At 41.8% G+C, this 15,270-nt stretch overlaps 1 protein-coding gene across 1 annotated transcript in view; it reads right to left on the bottom strand.

The window, feature by feature from the left end:
• Nucleotides 1-15,270, bottom strand: part of lamb4 (laminin, beta 4) — a gene marked incomplete at its 5' end in the record, with an annotated part of 92,256 nt that overhangs the window by 38,316 nt on the left and 38,670 nt on the right. Inside the window, 6 exons of the mRNA XM_063477421.1 lie at nucleotides 8,751-8,982; nucleotides 9,076-9,219; nucleotides 9,312-9,492; nucleotides 9,727-9,838; nucleotides 10,381-10,493; nucleotides 10,598-10,786. Coding sequence (XP_063333491.1) covers nucleotides 8,751-8,982; nucleotides 9,076-9,219; nucleotides 9,312-9,492; nucleotides 9,727-9,838; nucleotides 10,381-10,493; nucleotides 10,598-10,786 — 971 coding nt within the window. The remainder of the gene's footprint in view (nucleotides 1-8,750; nucleotides 8,983-9,075; nucleotides 9,220-9,311; nucleotides 9,493-9,726; nucleotides 9,839-10,380; nucleotides 10,494-10,597; nucleotides 10,787-15,270) is intronic.

Raw genomic sequence — 15,270 nt, 5'->3', positions numbered from 1 at the left:
GTAGTCAAGCAATGCCACTTCCTCACATACACAGTCACAATGGAACAATGGAAGATCTGTGCTGAGAGTCAAGGAAGGTGTGAATGTGTGTCTTTTATATTTGCAGGTCAGTCAATGTGTGGGATATTTTGTATAGATACGGCAGGCATTTCTGAAAGTTGTAACACAGAGGTTTGGCCTTCCTTGGATCTGAGCAACTCTGAGTGAGCAAATGCAAATGTGCCAGGCCTCAAGGATAATGGGTGGTTTGCACAACAAAAGCTGGAGGAGAAACGAGCTGACGACCTGTGAAAATCTCAGCAGGGGTGATTAACACCTCGGGACTTGCACCAGAAAATAAAAAAGCCAGTAATTCTAGGGGGTGTTGGGTTTAGGGAAGTTACGCAAATTTGCGCAGGATAGTAAACCTAGTGTTAAGCTATATTGTAGGATTTCTGCTAAATCATAGTATTTCTACTATATTATATTTGTCTTTCTAAATATAGCATTTTTGCTATAGAATAGTGTTTCTGCTATATTATAATATTTGTGCTAAACTGGAGTATTTTTGCTAAAACATAGTATTTATATCAAATTACAATATTCATAGTATATTACAGTGTCTCTGGTAAATCACAGCATTTCTGCTATGTTGTACTGTTTTTCTAAATCATAGTATTTCTGTAATGTTTAAGAATGTTTGGCTAAATATATTCTGTCTGTTATCTTATACTATTTCTCCTAAATTCTTGTATTTTTGAGAAGTTATCATGTTTCTGGTAAGTTACAATATTTCTGCTAAGTTCTGCTATGCTATTGTATTTCTGCCAAGTATTATGTTTCCTCTAAGATATTACAGTTCTGCTAAGTTACTACATTTTAGCAAAGTTCCTTTGCTTCTGCAAAGTTTTTACAACTTCTGCAACTTTTTCAGCTATTTTCAGCAGACAGCTTCAGCTTTAAAGCATCCACACTGCATTTTCGCAGGAAATGCAAATTGTGTGGATGCCTTCAAAGGCATCCACACTATTGAGTTCCTGTTTCTCTTTATTCTTTATTCCACCATAATCTAGTTGCTTCCGTACGTTTTTCGGCACTTAACTACTCCCTCAGTTTTCAGCCGATTTTCTCTGTTCAAACTCTAAACTGTTCTGCTCTTTCTGCTAATTCCTGCTATGACTTTTGGTGTTTATTACTATTATACTTTTTAAAATATTACACTTTTTTCCTTTAATTTGTCCCATTGAAATGAATGGAAAACTTCAGAAATTCTGCTAAAACTTGCTTGTTTTTGAAACTTAACTGCTTCCTCATACTTTCACCTAGAAACTCCATTCAAACTTTAAAATGTTCTCAGATTATTGGGCTATTCCTGTATGATTCAGCTTTTTCAGATCCTCTACCGTTTTAATTTTATACCTCTTCAAGTTTTCAGTTGCAAAATTGTGATTTTTCAGAAAATACATGCGTTGCTATGGTTGCTATGCAATTAACTCAGAGTGTGTGCTGGTCTGTTCTGAATTTTCTCTTCATGTCTGAACAACTTCTTGCTATTCGCTCAATTTCCACTCAACCCCCACAAATTATACATCAAAACGTAGGTATTTTTTCTGGCTTTCAGAAAATGTCACTATCACTGTTGTGGAAGTTACAGATTTTTATCAAATCGCCTCAGAGCAACACAAAGTCTTAAAACTCTCCATAGAAAGTCAATGGAGAGTCTGTTCAAAATCAGCGCTGGGACTCTCTAATGAGAGGCATTTTCAAATCGTCATATCTCTTTAACAAAGCAAAGTTAGGACATGAGGCTTGTGCCAATATATCTTCAGACACTGCTGACACTCACAGTGGAAGCAGTTTTCACAGTTATCTTACCATTGAGCAATGAATTACGTTTGTTTGAGGGGTGGAAATCTGTCCTCCTCTCAGTTTTCAAACTCCGAGAATGAAGCAGTTTCTTCTCTCGTCATATCTCCGCGACAGAGGTACAAAGAGCTATGAAAATCGCAGTCAAAGTACACCAAAGTCCGCTGATTCACCCAGTACAAGAATTATGCTGCTAGCCCTCCTAGTTTCTGAGTTACACGACGTTTTGTAACTCCAAAAAACGGCGCTTTTCGCCTCTCACCGCGATGTTCTTTTTGACTGCTCATGTCTCTCTTTTTCAGCCGCCCCCCCCCTTTCCAGGTGGCGCAATCACTAATGACACGGGTCTGCAGCTCAAAGGTTGTGGGTTCAATTCCACCTTGTTCAACTTTTTTTTTTCACTACAAATTTATACACTATCACAGACCTGTAATTTATATTGCTAATTTATTACAATTCTGCAAAGTTTTATGATTTTTGCAGCTTTTCTAATATGTACATCAGATTCTTGTTAGCGCTCCATGGCAGAAATGCATAGAAGTACACAGCCTGATGAAGCAGACAGAGGCAGTACCTCTGATTGGTGAATTTGAGTAGAACCAGGTTGTTCTGCCTCTTTTCAGCAGAAATTCTGCTCATTCACCACTTTTCAGCGCAACGTTCTGCTTCTTTGCCTCTTTTCTGCAGAAATTCTGCTGATTCACCTCTTTTCTGCAAAATTTTCAGCCTTTTCTCCTCTTATCAGCACAATTCTCAGCAGCTTCTGCTCATTTCAGCAGAATTGTTAGTCTGTCCACCTTTTCTTTGTGAGAATGAGGTTGGGTCAGTGAGATGAGTAGCTGCCTTGAGTCCAGGAGGGCCAGGTTTGAATCCTGCTCAGGGCGACATTTTTTTTTTCACCACCATACAACTTTTTGCAACTTTTCATCTTTTTTAGCTTTTCAGCAGACAGCTTCAGCGTTAAGGCATCCACACAGCATTTTCGCAGGTAATGCAAATTTTTCTAGTTAGTGTGAATGCTTGTAAAAGCATTCACAGTATTGTTCTTCTAATCTTTATTATTAGTGTGAATGCTTGTAAAAGCATTCACAGTATTGTTCTTCAAATCTTTATTATTATTTTCTTTTCCGTACGTTTTTCGCCGTCTATCTCCTTCAAAACAGTTCAACTTAGAAAAACCATTCAAACACCGTTAGATTCCTCTTCTTTTGGAATGGTGTGCTTCTATTTTTTTCATTTTTAACATTTATATTTTTAAAATTATTCAACTTTTTTCAACAAAAATTTCCCATGTATTTCAATGGGGAGACCCTTCAAATTCTCCTTCAACTCACTCATTTTTAAACTCTTACTACTTCCACATACGTTGATATAGAGCCACCATTCAAACTTTAAAACGAAGCCAAGACATTCAACTATTCAACTTGTATTTATCTTTTCAATATCTATTATACTTTTTCTTCAATTCCAGTTTAAGTTTCATGAGGTTTTTTCACCCGTTTCAGAGTTTATAATGGGTGTGTATGGGACGGAATGTTGCCGCCAGAGTGAGACAGCTCAACCGTTAGAGTGAGAGAAGCAAAAAAATTAATCTTAAAATCTTTTTTAAAACTACTGCTGTGTCCGCGGCATTTGCTCTACAGGTATGATTTTACCCTCAAAACGTAGCCATCGCTGTCCTCTTTCATCCAATGTGTTTACTATTGTAGTAGGTGTTATGGTTCTTTCATAAATGTCACCAATGCACAGCCTCCTCCCTCCAACTCCTCCATAGACTCTAATGTTAAAATGGCTCAGAAGGTTCGTTTGAAAACCAGAAGTACAGGCTGTCTTTACACTGTCACCACGTCCATATAATAAACTCCACAAGCATGAAAACTGAGAATTAGGTAGACTGGACATTGCTGTCGCTCACGGTGAAAGAATTTTGTCAATAGGACCTGTACTTTTCATTTGGGAGCGATTTGTTTCGACCTGACTTTTCTGTTCATTTTAACACTAGGTTTACTATCCTGCGCAAATTTGCGTAACTTCCCTAAACCCAACACCCCCTAGAATTACTGGCTTTTTTATTTTCTGGTGCAAGTCCCGAGGTGTTAAGCACCCCTGCTGAGATTTTCACAGGTCGTCAGCTTGTTTCTCCTACAGCTTTTGTTGTGCAAACCACCCATTATCCTTGAGGCCTGGCACATTTGCATTTGCTCACTCAGAGTTGCTCAGATCCAAGGCAGGCCAAACCTCTGTGTTACAACTTTCAGAAATGCCTGGTAGAAATGCTTCAACTTACTCATGAGATTTTGACCACATTTCTTGCGGAAGTCACAACTATACTGAATGCACGACCGTTGTTGCCAGCTTCCCTACGAACCTTGGTAGGGAACAGCTGTTCCCTACCAAGGTTCGTTGTCCATTCACACAGTATATCGCAACCAAGCCAGACAAATTTGGGATCAAGTTCTGGATGGCCACGGATTTGGACACCAAATATGTCTGCAGTGCATCTCCTTACTTGGGAAAGGACCCCAGTCGTCAGAAGGGAGAGAGGCTGGCCGAGAACGTGGTCATGAAACTGATGGAGCCGTTTTTGGATGATGGGAGATATGTCACAACGGACAATTTCTTTACTTCACTGTTACTGTCGCACAGACTGCTGCAGTGCAAAACAACGTTACTGGGCACGGTGAATAAAATCTGGCGTGAACTTCCTCAACTTGCAAAAGATACTGCAAAGTGAGAGGTATTCTCCACTTCAGTGCTTAGAAGTGGCAGTGTCTCCTTGACAATTTATGCACCTAAAAAAAACAAGACTGTGTGTGTTCTAAGTTCCATGCACCAAGACGTGACGATCAGTGACGGCAGAAAGAGGAAACCCAACATGATAACAGACTATAACCACCTGAAGGTATGTGAATGTGTGTACAATTTTACACCAGTGCTACAATGTTTTCTGATGTGTGCTATACAGGCCTATAGAAAAAAACATATACTCATGACTCTCTCTCTCTGCTTTTACAGTGTGGTGTAGACGTGTTGGACCAAATGGCACGGATGTATTCCGTAAGATCAGCAACACGCAGGTGGCCAGTAGCGGTTTTCTACAATATGCTGGACCTGGCGGCAGTGAATGCCTACATTTTGTACAAGGCATGTACAGGGTGGACAGGCAAAAGAAGATTGTTTCTGAGTCTTCTAGCTCAGCAACTTCGTTGCCGATTCATGCAGCACAAGGAAATATTAGCACAGAGGCAGGCTGCTGCAGCTGCTGCAGCTGCTGTGCCAGGGACTGTAAAGACAACGCAGTGCCAGGTGCAAGAGAGCTGCAACAGGAATCCCAGCAGGTTTACCTGTGCAACATGTCAGAAGTTCACCTGTGCCAAATGCAGGGATGATGGACACTGGGTCTGCAAACGCTGTAAAGTTTGAAACACTTTGAAATAAAACAGACTTGTGTACCCATATATTGTGAATGTGTGTCTTTTGTATGTAGGTTGTAACACAGAGGTTTGGCCTGCCTTGGATCTGAGTAAACAAATGCCAATGTTGCACACACACACACACACACACACACACAGCAAATCTGCATTTATTTGTCCCACAAGTGGAAAATCTGCATTGTCATTGCAAAAAAGTGGACAGAGCACGATATAGAAAGTACACTATACAAACATATATATGTGTGTGTGTATATACATATATATGTGTGTGTGTGTGTGTGTGTGTGTGTGTGTGTGTGTGTGTGTGTGTGTGTATATATATATATATACATACATACACACACACACACATACACATATATATATATACACACACACACATATATATATATATATATATATACACACACACACATATATATATATATATATATATACACACACACACATATATATATATATATATATATACACACACACACATATATATATATATATATATACACACACACACACATATATATACACACACACACACATATACACACACACACATATACACACACACACACATACACACACACACACATACACACACATATACACACACATATATATATATATATATATATATATATATATATATATATATATATATATATATATATATATATATATATATATATATATATATATATATATATATATATATATATATATATATATATATATATATATAGATGTGTCTGTGTGTATAACTAGACTTTATGCATATTATATAAGGTGTAGCTATATAAATATAAGTACAACTCTGTGTATATATGTCTATGGCCAGGCATCCAATGTAGTGACAAGGATTGACAAGAACTAATATTGCATATGAGAAATATTGCACATAGAAACTACCATGATGTATAGTACGCTGCAGGTAAGGAAGGAAAGTAGCCTTGCAGGGAAGGAAAGACCTGAATCTCTCATGGTTAGGGGTTGGGGGAGGGTGTGTTTGCACAACAAAAGCAGGAGAACAATGGAGCTGAAGACCTGTGAAAATCTCAGCGGGGTGCCAAGAGGTGTTAAGGTCGGGGGGAATTTACGCAAATCTGCGCAGGCTAGTAAATCTAGTAGTAGGGACTTGCACCAGGGCAAAAAGGCTCAGTAATTCTAGTGTTAAGCAGCAAAAGTGAGGTGCATGTCTCTGTGTGTGTGTATGGAGCCATTGGGTGCAGTCACTATAGCAACCAGGCTCACACCTGCCTGCCTAACGAGCTCTGTCTCTCACTCTGCCAAGATTCATCTTAAACACTTCTCTTTCAACTGCTGCTGTGTCCACAGTGTTTGCTCTACAGCCATCATTTTACCCTCAAAACGTCGCCATCGTTCTTCTCTTTCCAACACCGTGTCTTTCAAAGCTCAGATACAAACTTTTTAAACTGTGTGGATCCAAGTGGAGGGTTCACATTTTAGTCATTCAGTTATTCAACGAATATGAACTTTTAATATTCATTCAGAGGTTTTTTGACTCTAAATTTTATTTTCTCATTTCTTAGGTTTTTCTAATTTTTATTGAAAAACTTTTCAGCTATTTTTCAACTTCTTCTGTGTGATTGTCAGCTTTTAGCAGTTCAGCACTTTTGTTTTCAGGTTAAAAACTGTATTTTCCAGTTCATTCAACATTTTTAGCTTAATATTCAGTAATTAATTCATTTCAGTGCACACATTCAGATTCAAGCATTCACACTGCAGTTTCTTCAGAAAATGCACTTTCTAGTTATATTTTATTCTGGATTCCGTACGTTTTTTGCAGTCTATCTCCTTCAAAACCGTTCAACTTAGAAAAACCATTCAAACACCATTAGATTCCTCGTCTTTTGGAATTGACTGCTTCTATTTTTCTCATTTTGAACATTTATATTTTTAATTTTATTTAACTTTTTTCAACAAAAATTTCCCATGTATTTCAATGGGGAGACCCTTCAAATCCTCATTGAACTTACTCATTTTTAAACTCTTACTACTTCCACATAAGTTGACATAGAGCCACCATTCAAAATTTAAAACGAAGACAAGACATTCAACTATTTAACTTGTATTTATCTTTTCAATATCTATTATACTTTTTCTTCAGTTCCAGTTTAAGTTTCATGATGTTTTTTCAGCCGTTTCAGAGTTTATAATGGGTGTGTATGGGAAGGAATGTTGCCGCTAGAGTGAGACAGCTCAACTGGTAGAGTGAGAGCAGGGGGGGAATTAATCTTAAAATATTTTCTTAAAACTGCTGCTGTGTCCGCAGCGTTTGGTCTACAGGTATGATTTTACCCTCAAAATGTAGCCATCGCTGTCCTCTTTCATCCAATGTGTTTGCTATTGTACTAGGTGTTATGGTTCTTTCATAAATGTCACCAAAGCACAGCCTCCTCCCTCCAACTCTTCCATAGACTCTAATGTTAAAATGGCTCAGAAAGTTCGTTTGAAAATCACAAGTACAGGCTGTCTTTACACTGTCACCACGTCCATATAATAAACTCCACAGGCATGAAAACTGAGAATTAAGTAGACTAGACATTGCTGGCGCTCACGGTGAAAGAATTTTGTCAATATGACATGTACTTTTCATTTCGGAGCGATTTGTTTCGGCCTGACTTTTCTGTTCATTTTAAGCAGCAAAAGTGAGGTGCATGTCTGTGTGCGTGTGTACTGAGCCATTGGGTGCAGTCACTATAGCAACCAGGCTCACACCTGCCTGCTTAACGAGCTCTGTCTCTCACTCTGCCAAGATTAATCTTAAACACTTCTCTTTCAACTGCTGCTGTGTCCACAGTGTTTGCTCTACAGCCATCATTTTACCCTCAAAACGTCGCCATCGTTGTTCTCTTCCCAACAGCGTGTCTTTCAAAGCTCAGATTTTTAAACTTTTAAAACTGTGTGCATCCAAGTGGAGGGATCACATTTTAGTCATTCAGTGATTCAAAGAATATGAACTTTTAATATCCATTCAGATGTTTTCTGACTCTAAATATTCTTTTCTCATTTCTTATGTTTTTCTAATTTACAATTTAAACATTTTCAGCTCTTTTCCAACTTCTTCTGTGTGATTGTCAGCTTTTAGCATTTCAGCACTTTTGTTTCAGGTTAAAATTTCTGTATTTTTCATCTCATTCAACATTTTTAACTTAAAATTCAGCAATTAATTTATTTCAGTGCATACTTTCAGATTCAAGCATTCACACTGCAGTTTCTTCAGAAAATGCACTTTCTAGTTCTCTCTGTTCTTCATCATTATGGAGTATAGTATGTACTACATCTCTGACTCGAGGAGGGGCCCAAGGGTACATCTGTCACCATCTTACAATGCTGTGATTGCAGACATTCCCCAACTCTCTGTGAATGGTACTCATGGTCATTGATCATGACAATTTGCATATTAATGATCAAGGACCTGACCTCACAGACCATTGTTTGTCATTGACTAACCTTTCACAGCTGGGTCCAGTAGTGTTCTCCCTGCAGCTCAGACAGTCTCCGGTAAGTCCATCACACATCTCTGACAGCCCATTACATTCACACGATCGACAGGAAGGGAATCCCCATAATCCCATCTGACAGCGATCGCAGCGCTGACCCGCCATCTCTGAACGACATGCACACTGACCACTGACCTGATCGCACAGCTCTGACACAGAGCCATGGGGGTCACAATCACATCCTGCAAACAGGGAAGAATTCATTGTGAATCAACTGTCAGACGCTCAGAGAGAAAATGAAAGGCAGTGTTTCCCCTCTGGGTTTGGTTTCTTACGTTTGCAGCCTTCAGGTCCAAAGCCAAACGTCATTGGGGCACAGGCATCGCAGCAACGACCAATCACATTGGCCTTACATTCACAAAACCCACCCAGTTTACTGCAGGATGGTCCAATAGAGCCAATAACATTACACCTGCAAACTGACAGCAGGTAAAGTGCAGAAATAAACATATAAAACACTTGTCTTTTCCTTTCTGTCTCAGTTCTGGATGATCTCAGTCCAGCTACTTACGGACAGCTCCATTGTGGATTTGTGCTGAAAGGCTCATGATGAGTCCCTCGCAGACTTCAGGTAGCGACTCCTGAGAGCCAAGCTTGACAGCCAATCCAGTACAGTGAAACTGGTGAAAAGTGTCGAGGTCGCTCTGAGAGCAGAAATTTTGGACTGACCCGATTCTATTAAAAAGACTAATCTGGAAAAAAAAAAGGGGGCACGATTAAACATGTAGAAATCACCTCATATAGACAGATGCCATCATTTAGTTTTGAAGAGAAAAAATTGAAACCATGCAATCTTCCCAAATTTGCTTTTGCACAGAGAGAGAGCTAGAGAGTATTGCTCAGCTATGATTGGACAGTTACTGTTAGCAGGAAGATTTTAGGGAATATGTCAATCACTTTATCTGAATAGATGAAGAACTTCTTACTGAGTCAATTAGGATGTGTGAACCATCAGATCTGGGCTGTTTGTAAAAGGTGATATCCACAAAATAGTGACCTCCAGCATTCAGACAGAGCAGAGAGTCCAGAATACCTCGTCTGGAAAAACAAACAGCAAAAACAAACAAAAACTGCTGCTACTGAGACACAATCTCTGACACAAGTACACTATTAAAGCTTCAGAGAACCTTGGAGCCCACACAAATAAAATTTGTAAGAATGTCTCTGTATGTGGAACCAGGAGTAAAAAGGCACAACATTTGGTTCATGTGCGTTAGCTGTAGCTGCTAGCTGTCTGCTTTCCTTTTATAGATATTCTGTTGAGAGTCCTCTGTCAGTACATCCTGGTTTGGTTCACAAGCTGCACTATGACTGACAACAAGGGGCTGCAAAGTTTATTAAATCATCATACACACACAGCTACGCCCTATCACTGATATACATACAGAGCCTGCTGCCTGTGCCACAAACATGTCACCCACAGACCACCTAAACATGGCCTCTGTAAACAACTCACACAGAGACTGTACAATATCCTGTACAATTTATTCTGCTAGTTTCAAAGAACCTGCTTCATTTCACATCTGAATAGTTATGTGACCTTCATGGATGTAATAGACGCCCTGTTTTCTGATTCTCACCTGGGGTTTCCAGGTAGAATCAGAGTTTTACTTCCTGTTGGACTGCTGCTGCAGCCGCCATCGCCTTGTGACACTTTGATGATACTGACTAAAGCCATCCAATCAGATGCAGACTAGAGAAAATAATAAATTGACATGACTTATAGAGAAAGACAATTCCATCAATTTTATTAAACATGTACATTTACATTAAGTTTAGTATTCAAATTCGCCTCACCTCTGGTTCATAGGAAATCACCAGCTGGTAATCAGTCGAAGATGGGAGGTTGTCCACAGTAAATCTAAGCCCCACCCCCTCGAACACTCTGACCAATCCCAGGCCAGTCCAGGTTACTGGCTGGTGATATGCCCTCTGACGGGGAATGATTTGCAGGGTGTAACCGGGGACCAGAGGGATGCTGGTTTGCTGCTGGATGGAAACAAACAACAGACGCACTGAGGAAAGAGGACGATCTGATTAGCTGAAACATACAGTGGCTTGCAAAAGTATTCGGCCCCCTTGAACTTTTCCATATTTTGTCACATTACAGCCACAAACATGAATCAATTTTATTGGAATTCCACGTGAAAGACCAATACAAAGTGGTGTACACGTGAGAAGTGGAACAAAAATCATACATGATTCCAAACATTTTTTACAAATAAATAACTGCAAAGTGGGGTGTGCGTAATTATTCAGCCCCCTTTGGTCTGAGTGCAGTCAGTTGCCCATAGACATTGCCTGATGAGTGCTAATGACTAAATAGAGTGCACCTGTGTGTAATCTAATGTCAGTACAAATACAGCTGCTCTTATGGTTTTCTGTTAACAATGGCTTTCTTCTTGCCACTCTTCCATAAAGGCCAACTTTGTGCAGTGCACGACTAATAGTTGTCCTATGGACAGATTCCCCCACCTGAGCTGTAGATCTCTGCAGCTCGTCCAGAGTCACCATGGGCCTCTTGGCTGCATTTCTGATCAGCGCTCTCCTTGTTCGGCCTGTGAGTTTAGGTGGACGGCCTTGTCTTGGTAGGTTTACAGTTGTGCCATACTCCTTCCATTTCTGAATGATGGCTTGAACAGTGCTCCATGGGATGTTCAAGGCTTGGGAAATCTTTTTGTAGCCTAAGCCTGCTTTAAATTTCTCAATAACTTTATCCCTGACCTGTCTGGTGTGTTCTTTGGACTTCATGGTGTTGTTGCTCCCAATATTCTCTTAGCCAACCTCTGAGGCCGTCACAGAGCAGCTGTATTTGTACTGACATTAGATTACACACAGGTGCACTCTATTTAGTCATTAGCACTCATCAGGCAATGTCTATGGGCAACTGACTGCACTCAGACCAAAGGGGGCTGAATAATTACGCACACCCCACTTTGCAGTTATTTATTTGTAAAAAATGTTTGGAATCATGTATGATTTTCGTTCCACTTCTCACGTGTACACCACTTTGTATTGGTCTTTCATGTGGAATTCTAATAAAATTGATTCATGTTTGTGGCTGTAATGTGACAGTATGTGGAAAAGTTCAAGGGGGCCGATATACTTTTGCAAGCCACTGTATGAGTTGGGCTGTGTCCAAATTCAGGGGCTGCATCCTTCGGAGACCGCATTTGTGGGACGATTATATCAGGGCACACCAAATTCAAAGGCTGCTCCAAATGTGACCCACAAATGCTTCCTCCTTTTCCCCGGTTTTGAAGGAGGGTCCAGTGTATCCTTCGTGGCCCAGAGAAGCAGCAGCCTAAACAGAGAAGCCCAGACCTCCCTCTCCCCAGCCATCTCCTCCAGCTTTTCCGCGGGAACAGCAAGGCATTCCCAAGCCAGTCAAGAGATATAATCTCTCCAGCATGTCCTTGGTCTACCCCAGGGCTTCCTCCTGATGGGACATGCCTGTAACACCTCACCTAGGAGGCGCCCAGGAGGCATTCTTGTCAGATGCTTGAACCATCTAGAGTGGTTCCTTTCGATGTGGAGGAGCAGCAGCTCTACTCTGAGCCCCTCCTGGATGGCTGAACCTCTCTAAGGGAGAGCCCAGCCACCCTTCTGAGGAAGCCCATTTCTGCCACTTGTATCCACGATCTCTTTCTTTCGGTCACTACCCACAGTTTGTGACCATAGGTGATGGTAGGGATGTAGATCAACCGGTAAATTGAGAGTTTCGCTTTTACACTCAGCTCCCTCTTCACCACGATGGACTGGTACAGTGTCCGCATCACTGCAGCGGCAGCACAAATCCGGCTGTCGATCTCTCCTCCACTTGGGGCAGTCACTCATCCCTGACTTGGAGTGGGCACCCCAACCCTTCTGGCTGAGGACCATGGCCTCAGATTTGGAGGTGCTGATTCTCATTCCCACCACTTCACACTCGGCTGTGAACCGTTCCAGTGTGAGCTGGAGGCCATCACCCGATGAAGCCAACAAAACCACATCATCCGCGAAAAGCAGAGATAAGATTCTGAGACCATCCAGGTGAAAGCCTTCTGCCATTTGGCTACACCTATAAATTCTGTCCATAAAAATTTTGAACAGAATCGGTGACAAAGGGCAGGCCTAGCGGAGCCCATCACCCACTGGGAATGCGTCCCACTAAATACCGTCTTTGGTAAAAATGGTCAATGGCCTGTATAGCGCTTTACTAGTCCCTAATGACCCCAAAGCGCTTTACACAACCAGTCATCCACCCATTCACACACTGGTAATGGCAATTACCAGTGTGTGGTAATGGCAATTACCAGTGTGTGAATGAGGCTGCCGGACACTGGCGCCACCGGGCCCTCTGACCACCACCAGTAGGCAACGGGTGAAGTGTCTTGCCCAAGGACACAACAACCAAGACTGTCCAAGCTGGGGCTCGAACCAGCAACCTTCCGATTACAAGGCGAACTCCCAACTCTTGAGCCACGACCGCCCCTTGGTCTATGCAGACTAAGCTCTTGCAATGGTTGTATAAGGATTGAATGGCTTGTAGCAATGGGCCAAACACCCCATACTCCTGGAGCACACCCCACAGGAAACTCTGAGGGACACGGTCGAATGCCTTCTCCAAGTCCACACAACACATATCCACAGCCAAAACACTGGCTGGGCAAACTCCCATGCACCCTCAAGTATCCTTGAGAGGATAAAGAGCTGGTCCGGTTTTCCACGACCAGGATGAAAACCGCATTGTTCCTCCTGTATCTGAGGTTTGACTAAAGGACAGACTCTACTTTCCAACACCCTGGCATAGACGTTCCCAGGGAGGCTGAGGAGTGTGATCCCCCTATAGTTGGAACACAACCTCTGGTCTCCTTTCTTAAAGATGGGAACCACCACCCCAGTCTGTCAACCCAGAGGTACCACCCCTGATCTCCATGCAACATTGCAGAGGTGTGTCAACCAGGACAGCCCTACACCATCCAAACTCAGGGCAGACCTCATCCACCCTAAGGGGTCTGCCACCAAGGAGTTGTTTAACTGCCTCAGTGATCTCACCCTCGGAGATTGGTAGGTCATCCCACTCCCCAGACTCTGCTTACTTCACAGAAGACATGCCAGTGGGATTAAGGAGGTCCCCAAAGTATTCCTTCCACTGCCCGACAATTTTCTCAGTCGAAGTCAGCAGCACTCTACCTGCACTATACACAGTGCAGGTAGAGCACCGCTTTTCACTCCTGAATCGCCTGACGGTTTACCAGAATCTCTTCGAAGCCTTCTGAAAGTCTTTTTCCATGGGCTCTCCAAACTCCTCCCACACCCAAGTTTTTGCATCAGCCACTACCTGAACCACGTTCCGTACGCGGCTGCCTCCGAAGTCCCACAGGCTAACTAAGGACTCCTTCAATATGACTCCTTCTTCAGCCTGGTGGCTCCCTTCACCTCTGGTGTCCACCATTTGGTTTGGGGGTTACCACCATGACGGCACCAACCGCAGCGCAGTGCAGCAGTTTTGGCAATGGAGGTGCTGAACATGGTCCATTTGGACTCAATGTCCCCAGTCTCCCTTGGAATGCTGTTGAAGCTCTGCCAGAGGTGTGCGTTTAAAATCTCACGGACTGGGGGCCTCTGCCAGGCGTTCCCAGCACACCCTCACTATACGTTTAACTGCGCCATGTCTGTCCAGTGTCCTCCCCTGCCACCTGATCCAACTCACCACCAGATGGTGATCAGTTGACAGCTCAGCCCCTCTCTTTACCCGAGTGTCCAGAACATATGGCCACAGGTCTGGTGATACGATTACAAAATTGATCATCGACCTATGGCCTAGAACGTTCTGGTGCCACGTGCACTTATGGACACTCTTATGTTCGAACATGGTGTTCGAATCCAGGGTTCATTGTGAATCTAAGGTTGAAGCAACTTTTTGGAAAAAATGACAGATGGTTGTAGCAAAGCAGTCCAGACATAAACTTAAAAGTAAGTACTGGGTTTTTACCTCACCCAAATATCCAGTGGACCACATGTTAGCATACCAAATAATCTTAAAACATCAAAATTACTTAACCTTCATCTAAGTTACATGATATTAGTCATATCACCACTTAATTGGGTCATGCAAACTTTGGTTAGTTACAACCTGAGCCTGTCACCTTTGTTATAAAGCCCAACATTTCTGCGGATCTTATGTCCTGTTTCCCATTTTCTCTTTTTTTCTCTCTTGTTAAAATGAAAGTACGTCCCATCATTCTAATAAGAAAATTGTGCTTTCATCCCGCAAGTTAATGAGACCTATTATATTTGTACTCTCAAAATGAAATGAGACTAGTCTCATGAGCTACTCTTCCAAACTAGCTAAACTTAGCATCATTGTTGGTTAAAGGGACTCAGTGCCCAGATTCACATGCAGATGAAAAAACACAATAAAAGAAAGATTTTCTGTATTTCTGTCGAACATTCTGACCACCACAGCAGTAGCTGCTACTGTCATT

Source organism: Pelmatolapia mariae, linkage group LG7 (assembly GCF_036321145.2).
Source record: "Pelmatolapia mariae isolate MD_Pm_ZW linkage group LG7, Pm_UMD_F_2, whole genome shotgun sequence".
NCBI lineage: Eukaryota > Metazoa > Chordata > Actinopteri > Cichliformes > Cichlidae > Pelmatolapia > Pelmatolapia mariae.
The sequence above is the reverse complement of the archived record's forward strand: the minus strand, read 5'-3'. Positions and strand labels throughout refer to the sequence as shown.